Raw genomic sequence first — 14,320 nt, 5'->3', positions numbered from 1 at the left:
TCTACCGTTTTTTTTCCCCGTTAAAGGGTTTTTTTTGGGGAGTTTTTCCTTATCCGCTGCGAGGGTCATAAGGACAGAGGGATGTCGTATGTTGTAAAGCCCTGTGAGGCAAATTGTGATTTGTGATATTGGGCTTTATAAATAAAATTGATTGATTGATTGATTGATAAGATAGCGCTGAAGATAGCGCTTCAGTTGCCTTCCTTCCAATGCGTAAACATGTGTTATGCGTGAGAGAAGGTGTGTGTTTGTGTGCGGGTGTGTGTGTGTGTGCATGTGTGTGGGTGGCATTTTGTTTTTTTTTGTTTTGTTTTGCTTGCTTTTATTGTGTAAAGCAGTTTGTGCTACATTTTAATGTATGAAAAGTGCTATATAAATAAAGTCTGATATATATCGGCCTTGTGACAAGCTAACTTTACAGCCTGACAAAATATGCTTTAAGGTTGCGGTACCTGAACACAATGGACATGATGGGTCCCCATTTACCCACAGTTTTAGGTTGTGGGGGGTTGGTAACAGATCGTATGTAGCCCCTACCAGGAATCTAATACGATTCTCCTCCATACTCCACAGGTCCCTCCAACTAAGCTTCCTCTTCTTTTATCTTTGAGACCTGCTTTATTCCGTACCAGTTTGCCTGAACCAAGCCCCAGGTTTGGAACCACACTCCTAACTACCACGTCCTTACTCCGAGATAACAAGAGCTCTGTCCTGACCTTGGTACATTTAAATTCCTCTGTTAAACTAGATACTGGCAGCTGAAGTATCCCTTTTCCATACAATGCACCACTACTTAGGCACCTAGGAGCGCCCAACTACTTCCTAATATAGGAGCTAACCAACCTTTCAATTCTCTCCACAACGGATATTGGAATTTCATAAATTGACAATGGCCACATTAACCTCGGATATAGCCCAAATTGCAAACACCACAACTTCAACTTTCCTGGAAGTTCTGATTTATCTATTCTATCCAATCCTTCAGCCACATCTTTTCACTTTGAAGTAGTCAAATGCACTCCAAATGAGGCTATGTGCTACTGAACCAAACGCATTTGCAAGATCTAAAAATATTACATGCAGGTCCCTTTTTTTAATCTTCGCTACCTGAATCTGGTGCCAGATCATGCTAGTATGCTCTAAACACCCTGCAAAACCTGGTATTCCTGCCTTCTGCACCATAGTATCTATTAAGCTATTCATTTCTAAACAGCTAGCTAATCTCTGCGTTACAACACTAAAGAAAATCTTCCCCTCTACATTGAAGAGTGAAATCATATGGCATTGGCTAAGGTCCACAGACTCCCTCTCCTTAGGAATGAGGACACCCCCTGCCCTACGCCATGCTCTTGGGATAATTTGTTTTTCCCAAACTATTCTTAGCTGTTTCCACAAAAATTTAAGGATATCGGGTGCACTTTTATAAACCCGGCAGGGGACTCTATTAGGCCCTGGGGCCGAAGAAGCCTTTGCATGACGTCATCTCACGGCGCCCTCTTCTTCTACGGGTGTTCTTTTGCATTTTATTTTTCATGAGAAGCGCCACCTTCTGCTCAACCTGTTGACTCCCAATACTCGCAAAACAATAATGAATGGAAACGTGCATAAATCCGCATTTTGTTTTGCGCATTTTCACAAAATCCGCTTAAAATTTGCGATACATTTGGATGGAAACCCAGCTAATGTCATGATGGTTTTGTCAATGTTAAGACGACAACTTTCTTAAACAGAACAAACGCTGGTGTCCTTCTGCTCTTTCTTGCTCAGTGTGCCAGATGTTTAGTTATGCCTCTGCCTCCTTTAGCGACAGTGGTAATTGTAACAAGTGTAGCTTATTTGCTGTGTTGGAGGCAAGGCTCAGTGTATTGGAAGCGCGGCTCCACACCATGGAAAATCATTCAGTAGCTGCGGTAGTTAGCCAGCCCCCTCTAGCCAGCACAGAGCCACATAGCATAGCCTCTGCTAGCGGTCCCCCGGTAACCCCCAGTGCAGCCAGGAGGCTGGGTAACTGTCCGGGAGAAGCGTAGTTCCAAGCCAAAACCCACGGTTCACCACCAGCCTGTTCATGTTTCTAACCACTTTTCCCCACCCAGCGACACACCCGCTGAGGAGAAAACTCTGGTTATTGGCAGCTCTATTTTGAGAAACGTGAAGTTAGCAACACCAGCGGCCATAGTCAAATGTATCCCTGGGGCCAGAGCGGGCGACACTGAGTCAAATTTAAAACTGCTGGCTAAGGCTAAACAGAGATTTAATAAGATTGTTATTCACATCGTCGGCAATGACACCCGGTTACACCAATCGGAGGTCACTAAAATTAATGTTGCCTCTGTGTGTGAATACGCTAAAACTATGTCGGACTCCGTAGTTTTCTCTGGACCCCTCCCAAATCTGACCACTGATGACATGTTTAGCCGCATGTCATCATTTAATAGTTGGCTGTCCAGGTGGTGTCCAGCAACAATGTGGGTTTCGTTAATCACTGGCAAACTTTCTGGGGAAAATCTGATCTGATTAGGAGAGATGGCATTCATCCCACTTTGGATGGAGCTGCTCTCATCTCTAGGAACCTGGCCAAGTTTATTAGTAATTCAAAACCCTGACAACCCAGAGTTGAGACCAGGAATCAGAGTCGCAGTCCTACACGCTTCTCTGAGCTTCTAGTGCAGTTACCCACCCATAGTTTTATACAAATGGTGTCTGTCCCCTGACCACCTAAATTATCTAAATCTGAAAATAAACAAAGAGGAGTTGTGCATAACAACCTCATAAAAATTAAAACCTCTTCTGTGACAGAAAGACAAAACAGGAGAATTAAATGCAGACTGTAAAATATCAGGTCTCTAACATCTAAAGCAGTGTTAGCAAACGAATAAATATCAGATAATCATATTGATTTACTCAGCCTCACTGAGACCTGGCTGTGTCAAGATGAATTTGTCAGTCTAAATGAATCTACTCCTCCCAGTCATAATAATACCCACATTCCTCGAGGCAGCGGCCGAGGAGGGGGAGTTGCAGCCATTTTTAACTCTAGTCTGTTAATCAGCCCTAAACCTAAACTAGATTATAATTCATCTGAAAGCCTTGTTCTTAGTCTTTTACATCCGACCTGGAAAACCTCACAGCCACTTTTATTTGTTATAGTGTACCGTGCTCCTGGCCCGTACTATGAATTTATATCTGAATTCTCAGAGTTTTTATCCAGTTTAGTTCTTAAATCAGAGAAAGTTATTATTGTAGGCGATTTTAACATTCATGTTGACGTTGATAATGACTCCCTGGCTCCTGTGTTTATCTCATTATTGGACTCCATTGGCTTCAGTCAGGGTGTATATAAACCCACTCACTGTTTTAACCATACCTTGTGCTTCTGAGATATAACGTTGAGTAATGGCCAGAAAAGTGAGAGAGAACATTACGATGTCACAGTGAAGTTGACCTTTGACCTTTTGGATATTAACTGTCATTACTTCATGGGACTTCCTGTAGGCGGCAAGATGGAGTAGTCGCACTTTTCCATGCTCCTGACCTGCTAACTTTTAAACCTTCCTAAGAGTTCTGCCGCGACAGCATAACCAGTCATAAACACTCAAATATAATCTCCAGCAGTCTCCCACAGCGGCAATATGTCTACCAGATCTCGGAAAGACAAGCAAAAGAATAAAGACTCGGCGTCCAGCACTGTCACGGCTACGCTAACGCCTATGCTAGCAGACCACAAGACAGCGCTCCATACAGTATTCTACGCTGCGTTTTCTAAACTCGAAACGAAGCTGGACAATATCCAGGCCACTTTACTGGATCACCAACAACGTCTCTCTTCGCTGGAAGCAGCTGCCACCACGACCAGCCAGGATATGCGAGCCATGGAGATGAAGCTAACTATGATAACTGAGGAAAACACCACGCTAAGAGCCAAGCTTATCGATCTGGAAAGCAGAAGCCGTCGGCATAATATCAGGATTGTTGGCCTCCCCGAAGACATCAAGGGTCCCCAGCCTACGGCGCTCTTCCAGCTCTTACTCGAGGTCTTTGGGGAACACACTCTGACATCAGCCCTAGATCAGAATTAGATCGGGCCCACCGCATGCCAAACCAGCCAAACCAGGCCCTGTTGGGAAGCCCCGGGTCGTCATGATATTCTTCCACATATTTCAGACCCGGGAGCTGGTGGTGAGCGAGGCCCGAAAGCTGCGAGGCAAGCTGAAATACAAAGGTACTCCGATCCACATATTTGAAAACTATTGTCCTGAAATATTGGAACAACGTTCGGCATACCGTGACATCATGAAACAGCTCTACAACCTCGGCTTCAAACCGGCTATCCACGGCTAAGCTGCTCATTACGATCACGGAGGGAAAGAGGAGACGGCTCACCTCCCCCAAGGACGCCCAGGATTTCATCGCGTCTCACTGCCCACACAGCGCCGGATCTACAGAGGGCTGATTTTATTATCGGGTATGTTTGTGTAAAGTGTAGGATTATTATGGAAACCCGGCAATCTATGCTAAAAGGGGGCTAACTTTAGTTGTGTTGTTGTTAGCAACTAGTCGTGACCGGTGTCCAGCTAAATTGAAATGACTAGCCCCCTGACTGACAGATAAAGCTCCGTAAAGAGTTCAGTGCTGTGTCATGCGGAGTTATCTTTACAGTGGTTATGTTCGCTTGTGTTTAGGCTGTTTTTCCATCGTGCGATACTACATGTCGTGGGTCAGACTCTGGTCCGGTTGTTTTTAGCAAGTTGCTACACCTAGTGCCAGGCTAACTTGTCATTGCTACCGTCTAATGAAAAGTCACTAACATTACGGACCATATGTTACACTTCCTATTGCGGAGATTGTGTTTCATTAAGGTAGAGCATTCCTCTGTTAAACTTAAGAGTATTTTTGTTCTTTCTACTTTTCTGCAATATTGCTTCACTGGACTTGCTAACCCCCATCTTATTATTGTTGACCTAAATATCTCTTCTAATTTGAGGAAATCTACCTACAGGGATTGCACCTGTTTTTTCTGTTTCCTTTGTATAATTTATGAATCATGGTCAGCATTGTAATTCATAAATACTGGGGGTGCTATGCTGTGTTTGTAACTACTGGATTGCTGTTTCGTTTGCACTTGAAACTGTTTTTTAGTTTTGTTTACTTGTTGCTGGGTTTTTGGGGTTTTTTTCTTTATTATTGAACTCACTGACTATATTGAGATGTGACCAGGCTGGAGCAAGGACTGGAAGAATCATACAGATGCAAGGACAATGCATCATTGTGCAATGGACACCTAAGGCTCTGTTAAAGCAATGGGAAGCTCAGGTCCAGGGACTCATGTTAAGTCACTGGCCATGTGGTTCTGTATACGTGGCGTCTATGTACCTGTTTAGTGTGTATGAATGTATTCTATTTTATCTTGTACCCCCCCTTTTTTTCTTTTTTCTTCTTCTACCCTTTCTCTCCTCTCCCCTCCTCCAGCACCTACCACTTCCTTGTTCCCTGCAGCTACCTGCCTCCGCACAACATCCCCCCTTCCCTTCCCTTTCACAGCCCTGTCCCCCTCCTTGGAGATGGTAAGATATGACTGACACAAATGACATACTCAGATTTTCAGATTTGTTTCATCGAATGTGAGGGGAGTAGGGGGTGCCACCAAGACTAGTAGGATCATGGCACACATGCAACAGCTCAAGGGGGACATATTTTTTATTCAAGAGACCCATCTGTGCAACAGAGAGGTGTCACGGCTTAAAAAACCCTGGGTCAGCCACCTATTTCATTCTGAATTTAATCAGAAGGCCAGGGGCATAGCCATCCTGATTCGTAAAAACATACAATTCGAACCTCACAAAACAGTGACAGATCCCGCAGGCCGCTTTGTTATTGTTTCTGGCATACTACATGACGTCCGGGTTATTCTAGCTAATGTCAACGGCCCTAACTGGGATGACAGTTCATTTGTAACCAAACTTTTCACATCCTTCCCAAACATTGACAATTACCATATCATTGTGAGAGGAGATTTCATTTTGGTCCAAGATCCGTCACTCGATAGATCCTCTAACAAGGTCCTGCCTCTAACTAAATCAGCTAAGACTCTAGACACTTTTGCTGAACAACTTGGGCTCTCAGACCCATGGTGACGTAAATTTCCTACAACCAACTACCGACAACAGACTCCTCCCCAACGTCAACTCCTGTGACTATCACAGTACCATGCCCCGACTTCCCTCGACCTCAATTTTCGTGTACGGATTAGGTCCCTTAGACAATGGAGGTTTAACTCTGTGCTGTTAGCTGAAGACAATTACAAACAATTTCTGCACTCCCAAATTATACTGTTCTTTGACTTGAACAATCTGCCAGAAACCAGAAGAGCAGTATTATGGGAGGCTTGGAAAGCCTATATCAGAGGTCAACTAATTTCTTTTGTTTCAAACCTGAACAAAACTGAAACATCCCATATTACAGAATTGATGCGACAGATAAAAGATGTTGACATCAAATATGCATCCAACCCAGATCCCAACCTTTACAAAGAGCGCCTCAAGCTACAAACAGATTTTGATTTGGCTTCCACTAACAAAGCAAAACTACAAATACTCAAATCTAGACAGCGCTTTTTCAAGTCTGGGGATAAGGCCGGGAAGCTTCTGGCTCATCAGGCCAGGGCTGAGGAGTCTTTAAGATTAATCTCGGCCATCAGCTCCGACTTGGGAGAGACTTATACTGAAAATTAATAAAACGTTTGCAAAGTTTTTCAGATATCTTAGCTCCAGCACTCAGAGATAGAGATGTATAATGAGGCGTTTCTTTATGGTCGGCTGCCAGACACCCTGTCAAGGGCCACCATCTCCTTAATTTAAAAAAAAAAGAGAAGGACCCTTTACTATGCAGTAGTTGCAGACCGATCTCTCTTCTAAATGTTGACCTTAAAATCCTCTCAAAAGTTCTCGCTCTCCGTCTCCAACGAGTGTTGCCCGCAATCATCTCATTGGACCAAACAGGTTTTATGCCGGACCGACAGTCCTCCCACAACACCAGACGACTGCTTAACATCATTAACTCGCAGAGCTCTGAGACCCCTGAGATAGTGGTATCCCTCAATGCTGAAAAAGCGTTTGACAGTGTGGAGTGGGGGTACCTCTATGAGGTGAACAATAAATTTGGCCTCGACAGCAATTTCATTCTCTGGGTCAAGCTTTTATGTTCTTCTCCCATGGCCTCAGTACAAACAAATGACACGCTGTCACCACCCTTTCCTCTCAAGAGAGGCACGAGACAGGGCTGTCCCTTGTCGCCTCTCTTATTCGCTGTTGCGGTAGAGCCCCTGGCACTTTGGCTGTGCTCAGACAAAGGTTTTGAGGGTATCATCCAATTAGGCACAACGCATAAAGTCTCGTTATACGCGGACGATTTCCTCCTGTACATTTCAAATCCAGCTAGCTCTTTATCCGTGATTTTTAACATCTTAGAACGGTTCGGTGCACATTCTGGTTACAAAATAAATTACCAAAAAAATGGGAGCTCTTTCCTATCAACTCACTGGCTAAGCAGATCTCACGCTCTATAACCCCATTCAAATGGGCTGACAACGGTTTTCGCTATTTGGGCATTATTATCACAGAGTCCATGTCCGATATGTTCTGTGCTTACTTTCTACCTCTGGTCGAGAAGACCGAGAGAGACTTTGACCACTGGTCCGCCTTACCTTTGTCCCTTGCGGGTAGGATAAATTTGATCAAGATGGTTGTCATGCCCAAATTCCTTTACCTCTTTCAGCACATTCCCATATACATTACCAAATCATTTTTTGACAAAGTAGACAGGATTATATCCAAATTTTTATGGGGAATCAAGCCGGCCCAAATTCGAAAGACAATCTTGCAGTCTCTCAAAAAGGACAGAGGTCTTGCAATCCCTAACCTTAGGCGATATTATTGGGCGGCTAATATGCAGAAAAACCTACATTGGATGAATGATGACCGAGATTGCCCTCCCGCCTGGACTCCGTTAGAAAGGGCAGCCTTGCACCTTTCTCTGCGCTCTGTCCTATGTTCCCAGCTTCCCTTCCCTGTAACTCCCCTGGGGGCGAACCCAGTTATATCTGCCTCTCTGAAAATATGGAGCCAACTCAGGAAGAACCTTGGCCTGCAGGGCCCTTCTGTCCACTCTCCACTTCTTAAAAACCACACCTTCAAACCCTCAAACACAGACCCAGCATTCAAAACTTGGCACGATAAGGGTATCATCAGCATCAAGGATCTATACACAGACGGTATTTTTTCATCTTATGCAGAACTCTCCTCCAAATTTCATTTACCAAGCTCCCACCAACGTTTTTTGTTAAAAAAAAATTTCCCCATTTTCCTAATCACCCTCCTGAAACTCTGATTGACACCCTGCTAGCCGTGGACCCAAAACAAAAAAAATGCATTTCAGTGTAACTCCCTGTGTTCGACCACCTCAGAACCCCTTAATTTGATCAAGACTGCGTGGGAGAATGAGTTGTCTATGGAGCTGACGGATCAACAATTGACTGCTGCTTTAAACTTGATTCACACCTCCTCCATTTGCGCTCGTCACAGCCTGATTCAATGTAAAGTTCTCCACAGAATCCACTACACAAATGCAAAACTAGCCAGGATCTACCACACCGTTAGTGATACCTGTAATAGATGTAACCAGTCCCCTGCCAATCATTTCCATATGTTTTGGTCCTGTCCTAGATAGTCTCTATATACAGACTCTACATTCAATGAATGTAGAGTCTGTAGGCAAACCCCGGAGATCTTGCCTCCGGAAGAAGAGCGGAAGAGCCCTGGTTTCCAGTTGTAGGCTGTTTGTAGTCCGCGTGATATTGACCTACCACGTTTGAGCCGGCAGCAGTTGTTGCCAGGTTAAATGGTCCGTGCGGTGAACTAACAAGGCAGAGCATAATTGGCGTCACTGCAAACTCTGAATCCATCGCAATGGTTCAGCATATTTACTTAGCCTATTTATAAACGGAAGTCGGAAACGGAAATTCGCCTCCTCCGCCAAATCAAACTGGAATGCCAAAAAATCGGGGGTCTGCCCCCAGGGTCTGCCGGAAGTCAGATGCCGAATACAGCCGATGGGTTCCGAGAATGTGTCCTAGATTGACAACTGTAGTGTAAAGAGTTAATCCCTAATCAAGTAAAAGTGTTGTACTGCATAAGTTGATTGTGAAACAAGTAAAAGGGTTAAAAGACATATAACATACCATGTTCTGTATAATGAAAACATACACACACACTCAAATGCTTGTATTACCTAACACACATTTAAAGGTCTATATTGTATAAGAGCACAAGGGACTGCATAAAGAAAGTCCCTAAGATTCACATGTTTTTTAAAAATAAAGTGAAAGCAAAGCCGAAGCTAAGGGTGGGAAATTTGGGAACTTCCAAACTCAAAACGAAAGTGATACACCATTAAAATCGGGCCTGTTCACGATTGGACAAAAAGAAAAACTTTGCCACCAATAGCTTTGCATTAAAGTGGGATGGATTAGCAAAAGAAGGTGGAGACTCCCTCCAGTCTCCACCAGCATAAAAGCAGACGCACTGAAAGTAGATTTTCAGTCCGGCTCCGGGGCTTGACTCGATGAGTTGTATGTGTTGAAGCTTGTGAACACATTAAACTCGATTGCATCGGACTCTGCCTGTCTCCAGTGTTTCTTTGAATATTACTTAGCTAAATCCAAGGTACCAGATCGACATCAGAGGACAACTGAGAAGCTACGTGGAGGACAAGGTCGGGAGCCTACAGGCCCAATTCCAGGCGCCGATTTTTACCTCTACACAACCTTTTGGCAAAGTGTCTTTAATACCATAGGTGGAGCTTATGGTCAAACTATTCCCCCTAACCCAGTATCAGCCATTTTTTGTGTGTGTCTAAGTTGTGAGCGTCGCTTGTCCCAGTCTGGTTCGGACCTGAAGTGGGTGGGTTGGACTAGGTTTAGAGGAGTAGTTGACATGCTGCTGTACAGCCATATCTCCTTTCATACTATTTGATTACATTGTATGTCAAGCTACTGAAAAATCCCAATTAAAAGATTTGAAGAAAAAAAAATGTCATTACTTCATTATTTTATGCTATCAGATATTTGTGTGAAGTTTTGTTATGATTAGCATATCAATTTTTGAGTTATAGCTAAAAACATATTTTGTGAAGTCACACTGACCTTGACCTTTGACCTTCAACCACAAAATTCTACCAGTTTGTTCTTCAGGCAAGGGGAGCTTTGTGTCAAATTTAAAGGCAGTCTCTTAAGGTTTTCCTGAGATGTCATGTTCATGAGAATGAGACAGCTGCAAGGTCACACTAACCTTGACCTTTGACCACTGCAATCCAATCAGTTGGTTGTTAAGGCCAAGTGAACATTAAAGAAATTCCCTCCCGGTGTTGTTGAGGAATCACATTCACAAAAATGAGACAAAGTCACAGTAACCTTGACCTTTGACCACAAAATTTAATCTCTTCATCATTGTGTCCAAGTGCCAAGTCCATTTGTGCAAAATTTGAAGAAATTCCCTTGAGGTGTTTTTGAGATATCATGTACACAAGGATGGGACAGATGGACTACCCGAAAACATAATGCCTCGAGCCACCGCTGTCACTGCTGCAGAGACATAAAAATCCAAATCTAACAGCTTGTTTTCAATCTTTTCACACTGTGCACTTTAATTACATTCAGATACACAAAGCACATGCTATCTGCAGTGCTATTACACTGCAGTGTTATTACTGTTATACGTGTGCACAGATTTTCATCCGTTGCTCAGCTGAGAAATCATGTTCATTAATTAAGTCAGTGCATACATTTTGCACAGGAGCAGTCAGACACTAACTTCATAAAATACCACTCAGAAATATCTAAAGGACATCACTGGTGTGCAGAAAGCAACAGAAACACAAGGATTTGGTTCCATGCAAAAATCTTGCAGTTAAATTCTCACTTGGTGTGGAAGTTTCTTCAATTCACAAATAGATCAGTTTAGCACTAGATTACTGCTGTAAGTGTGTGTCTTGCCATTAAAGTACCTGACGGACATCTGGTGTCTCTTTACTTGCATGTCTTATGTCAGGACAGTTTGTGCACTGAGGGACACATTTTTCCCATCCATCTCCTTTCTAAGAATCAGGACACCATACCTTCAAAGATGGATTTGTTGTCATCATTGGAGCACTGGGTCTGGCTCAGCTCTCCCCACTGCTTGTTGGTGCCACGGCTGGGAATGTAGGCTTGGACGTTGAAGCAGTAGCTCTCCCCTCGGTCCAGATTAGTCAGCGCTATCACATTGGTCTTAGAGATGTGCGTTTTCTGCAACAGAAGGAAAGCATGTATTTTGTGTTGTATTAGTCATGTCTGTTTGAGGCTGAGCTTGTAATGTCTGCTGTTACTTACCTTGCCAGTGCTCTTATTTTTCCGATAGGTGACCATATACTGCAGCTTGTCAGAGAAGATATCCCTTATGTTCAGCTGGTGACCGCCTTTAAATACAGCTGTGAGTGGGTCAGTCACATACAGGGTAGTCTTCTTTTTGTCTTCACTTACCTCCAGCTTAAAGTCAGGTTTGCCTATTTCACCTGTGGATGAAGTGCAAGAGGATCAGAGGCTGTTTACTGGCAAACAGAGAGTTTATCTGTGCATGTCTCTGAATATCAAGTACTGTTCAGAGACCTCTGAAAATCAATGAAAATCATGACAGTGTAACTTGTGATAACACATTGACTAAGGACCTAAGGGGTAACGGTCCAAAAGTTGAGTGTGGTATGATGGACACTTCTCACCCTTCAACAGTTGCCATCTTTTTGATGTAGCAAACTTCTTAACTTTTGATATAGCAGCTGGGGACAACCAGGAGCTGCCATGTTATACAGATGTAAGTTATACATGTTTTTTGCACTAAGTTCCAATACTGGTGTCACACAGAAGCCGTCAGTAATGCTTGTTGGGTCTGTAATGATTTGGTACCGCCAACAATAATGGGAGTGCTAACGTTAGTGTGCTACCCCTGAGGATCTTAGTCAGTGTGTGTCACAAGTTATATTGTCAAGATTAGAAAAATAAAACCTTGGTTGTTTGGTCTAAAGTACCCATTTGCTGCTGTGTAGCAAAAACACAATCTGGCGGCATGAATTAGAAATCCATGCACATGGATTTAAAAAAACGAGGTAGACCTCATGAGGTACAAAACCATTCACACAGTATGTGGTAATCACAGGGCATGGATTATAAAACCTTGTGCATAGATTTACACATTGAGTTTTTTATAATTTTATAATTTGAATGTAATTTTAGTTTATTACAACTCGGACCTCATTTTCACAGTTTTGTCCACCATTTCTATTATTATATTGTATTGTATGTTGTACTCATCAACATTAGATCACTACAACAAAGTCAGTGCAGGCCAAAAAACAGGAGTGGTCAGATGACCAGACAGGTTGGAAACAAACCAATAGTGTAACCAGATGATCTAAACTACAGCCCCAAATCCATTAATCAATTAATATATTGATTAATGGATTTGTCGATTAGGTGATCGGCAGACTATGATTTGGCAACTTTCTGTGCAACAAGCTCTCGTTTAAAGGCACTATGTGTAACAATTTCAGTTGTTCTTTAAAGGAGCTATATGTAAGAAATCTAAAGCAAATAGTCATAAAATCCTCCTAATATGTCACAGAGACTAAGGAGTAATGTTCATATAACATACTGATCTCACCGACAACAATAGTACAGCCAGAATATTCGCATTTAAAAAAAATTTTTACAGTCCACAAATCATGTTTATGTTTTGAATTTGTGTTTTGGCCTGTTGCGCCACCCACCGCCGTCTACCGGTCACACAGTCAGTAGAGTCTCAGCATCAGTTACAGTTACGACTGAGCTACAGCAGCACGGCAAGCAGCATTAGCAGTGTCCCAGTACATAGCATTAGCAGTTTCCTCAGCTGTATCCCGGCAGCAGCATGAGCAGTCTCCTCAGCTGTATCCCGGCAGCAGTGTTAGCAGCAGAGAAGCCGGACTTGCTTGAACGGTCCGCTGGAAAACCGAAGATCAAGGACGCACCGACGCGGCCCTGCCACGGCAGCCGCCCGTGGGCAAACAAATCAGTCTCCAGCGTGCCGCTGTCCAGCAACCTCGAATCTGTAGGGGAGGGGGGGCGGACACGACTCGCGGCAGTATTTTGAATTTGAGTGCAGTAACCGTTTTGGCCACACTCTTACATACAGCGCCTTTAAGACAAACAAATTTTGCAGTCAAAAGTGTGTCCTAGCACATGTGTATTTACCTCCATCAGCGTATCTAAGTATGTCCGTAAGCTCCGAAATTATCATTTACATAGACATTGCGACCGGAGTCTCATCATGTACGTGCGCCATCTTGAAAATACAGGTACGTAAAGGGACATACTTGAGAAATACGAAATCGCCTTTTGCGTTTTCACTTGTCGGTTTTCGGTTTCCACCTGCAGGTAGAGTGACGAAAAGCAGCAGCAAACAGGCTAGTCACAAGTGCCGGTGCATTTGAAAACCTCTGCAGGGGTTAAAGCAAGAAAAAATTTTGTGCCTGAAATGTGGAGCACGGAAGATTTGTGTGCCTGAAATCTGAAATCTTTCCCGGAGTGGGGGGCTTGGTGTTGAGGTCACAAAATGAATAGAAATGTATGTGTTGCAAAGGAACATGTGTATCAAAACGAACAAAAAGATTATAGCTTTAGTAGTTACTTTTAAGATTAAACTTTTATAGCATAATGAGTTTATAAATAAAGATAAAACTTTCAGTGGTTACCAGACTTTTTGACTTATAGCTCCTACATCTTCTTTTTTGCCTTGGTGCTATTTAGTTTTAGAAGCAAAATCATTTAGGCTGTTTGCAAAATTGTACCGCGCTTGATGTGAATTAAACAGGCAGTTACGTTGAAATTTCGCCTCTGGGCAAGCATGTCATCATTGAAATGGATCATATAATGTTGTGGTGGTGACTTTAAAATTTCAGCATAGAGGATTTTTATTGCAACTTTCGTTTCTGTCTGGTTTCTGTTACCTTACCTTCAAAACTACCGCTGGTTTACTGGAGCCTCTCCCGCTCCGTCTGTGCTCTGTGTCTCAATGTAACATGATGTGAAAGCATGGACAGGCATCAGTGTTGACTGGCTATCACTTGTGCCGTGTAACCAATCAGAGGGGGCTGTAGGCGGGGCATTGTCACAAGCCCAGTGCAGTAGGGACTGCTGACAGGGAGGGAGACGGCTGTATCAGAGCCAAAGGAGCGAGTTTTAAAATACATTTATTTGATC

The 14,320-nt window shown here is 43.3% G+C and overlaps 1 protein-coding gene across 1 annotated transcript in view; it reads right to left on the bottom strand.

Moving 5' to 3' along the window:
* Positions 1 to 14,320, bottom strand: part of f3a (coagulation factor IIIa) — a 43,671-nt gene that overhangs the window by 24,568 nt on the left and 4,783 nt on the right. The window contains exons 4-5 of the mRNA XM_050056518.1: positions 11,420 to 11,601; positions 11,167 to 11,335 (exon numbers count right to left, since the gene is read on the bottom strand). Coding sequence (XP_049912475.1) covers positions 11,167 to 11,335; positions 11,420 to 11,601 — 351 coding nt within the window. The remainder of the gene's footprint in view (positions 1 to 11,166; positions 11,336 to 11,419; positions 11,602 to 14,320) is intronic.

Source organism: Epinephelus moara, chromosome 11, assembly GCF_006386435.1.
Source record: "Epinephelus moara isolate mb chromosome 11, YSFRI_EMoa_1.0, whole genome shotgun sequence".
Lineage (NCBI taxonomy): Eukaryota > Metazoa > Chordata > Actinopteri > Perciformes > Serranidae > Epinephelus > Epinephelus moara.
This window is presented reverse-complemented; position numbering and strand designations above follow the sequence as displayed.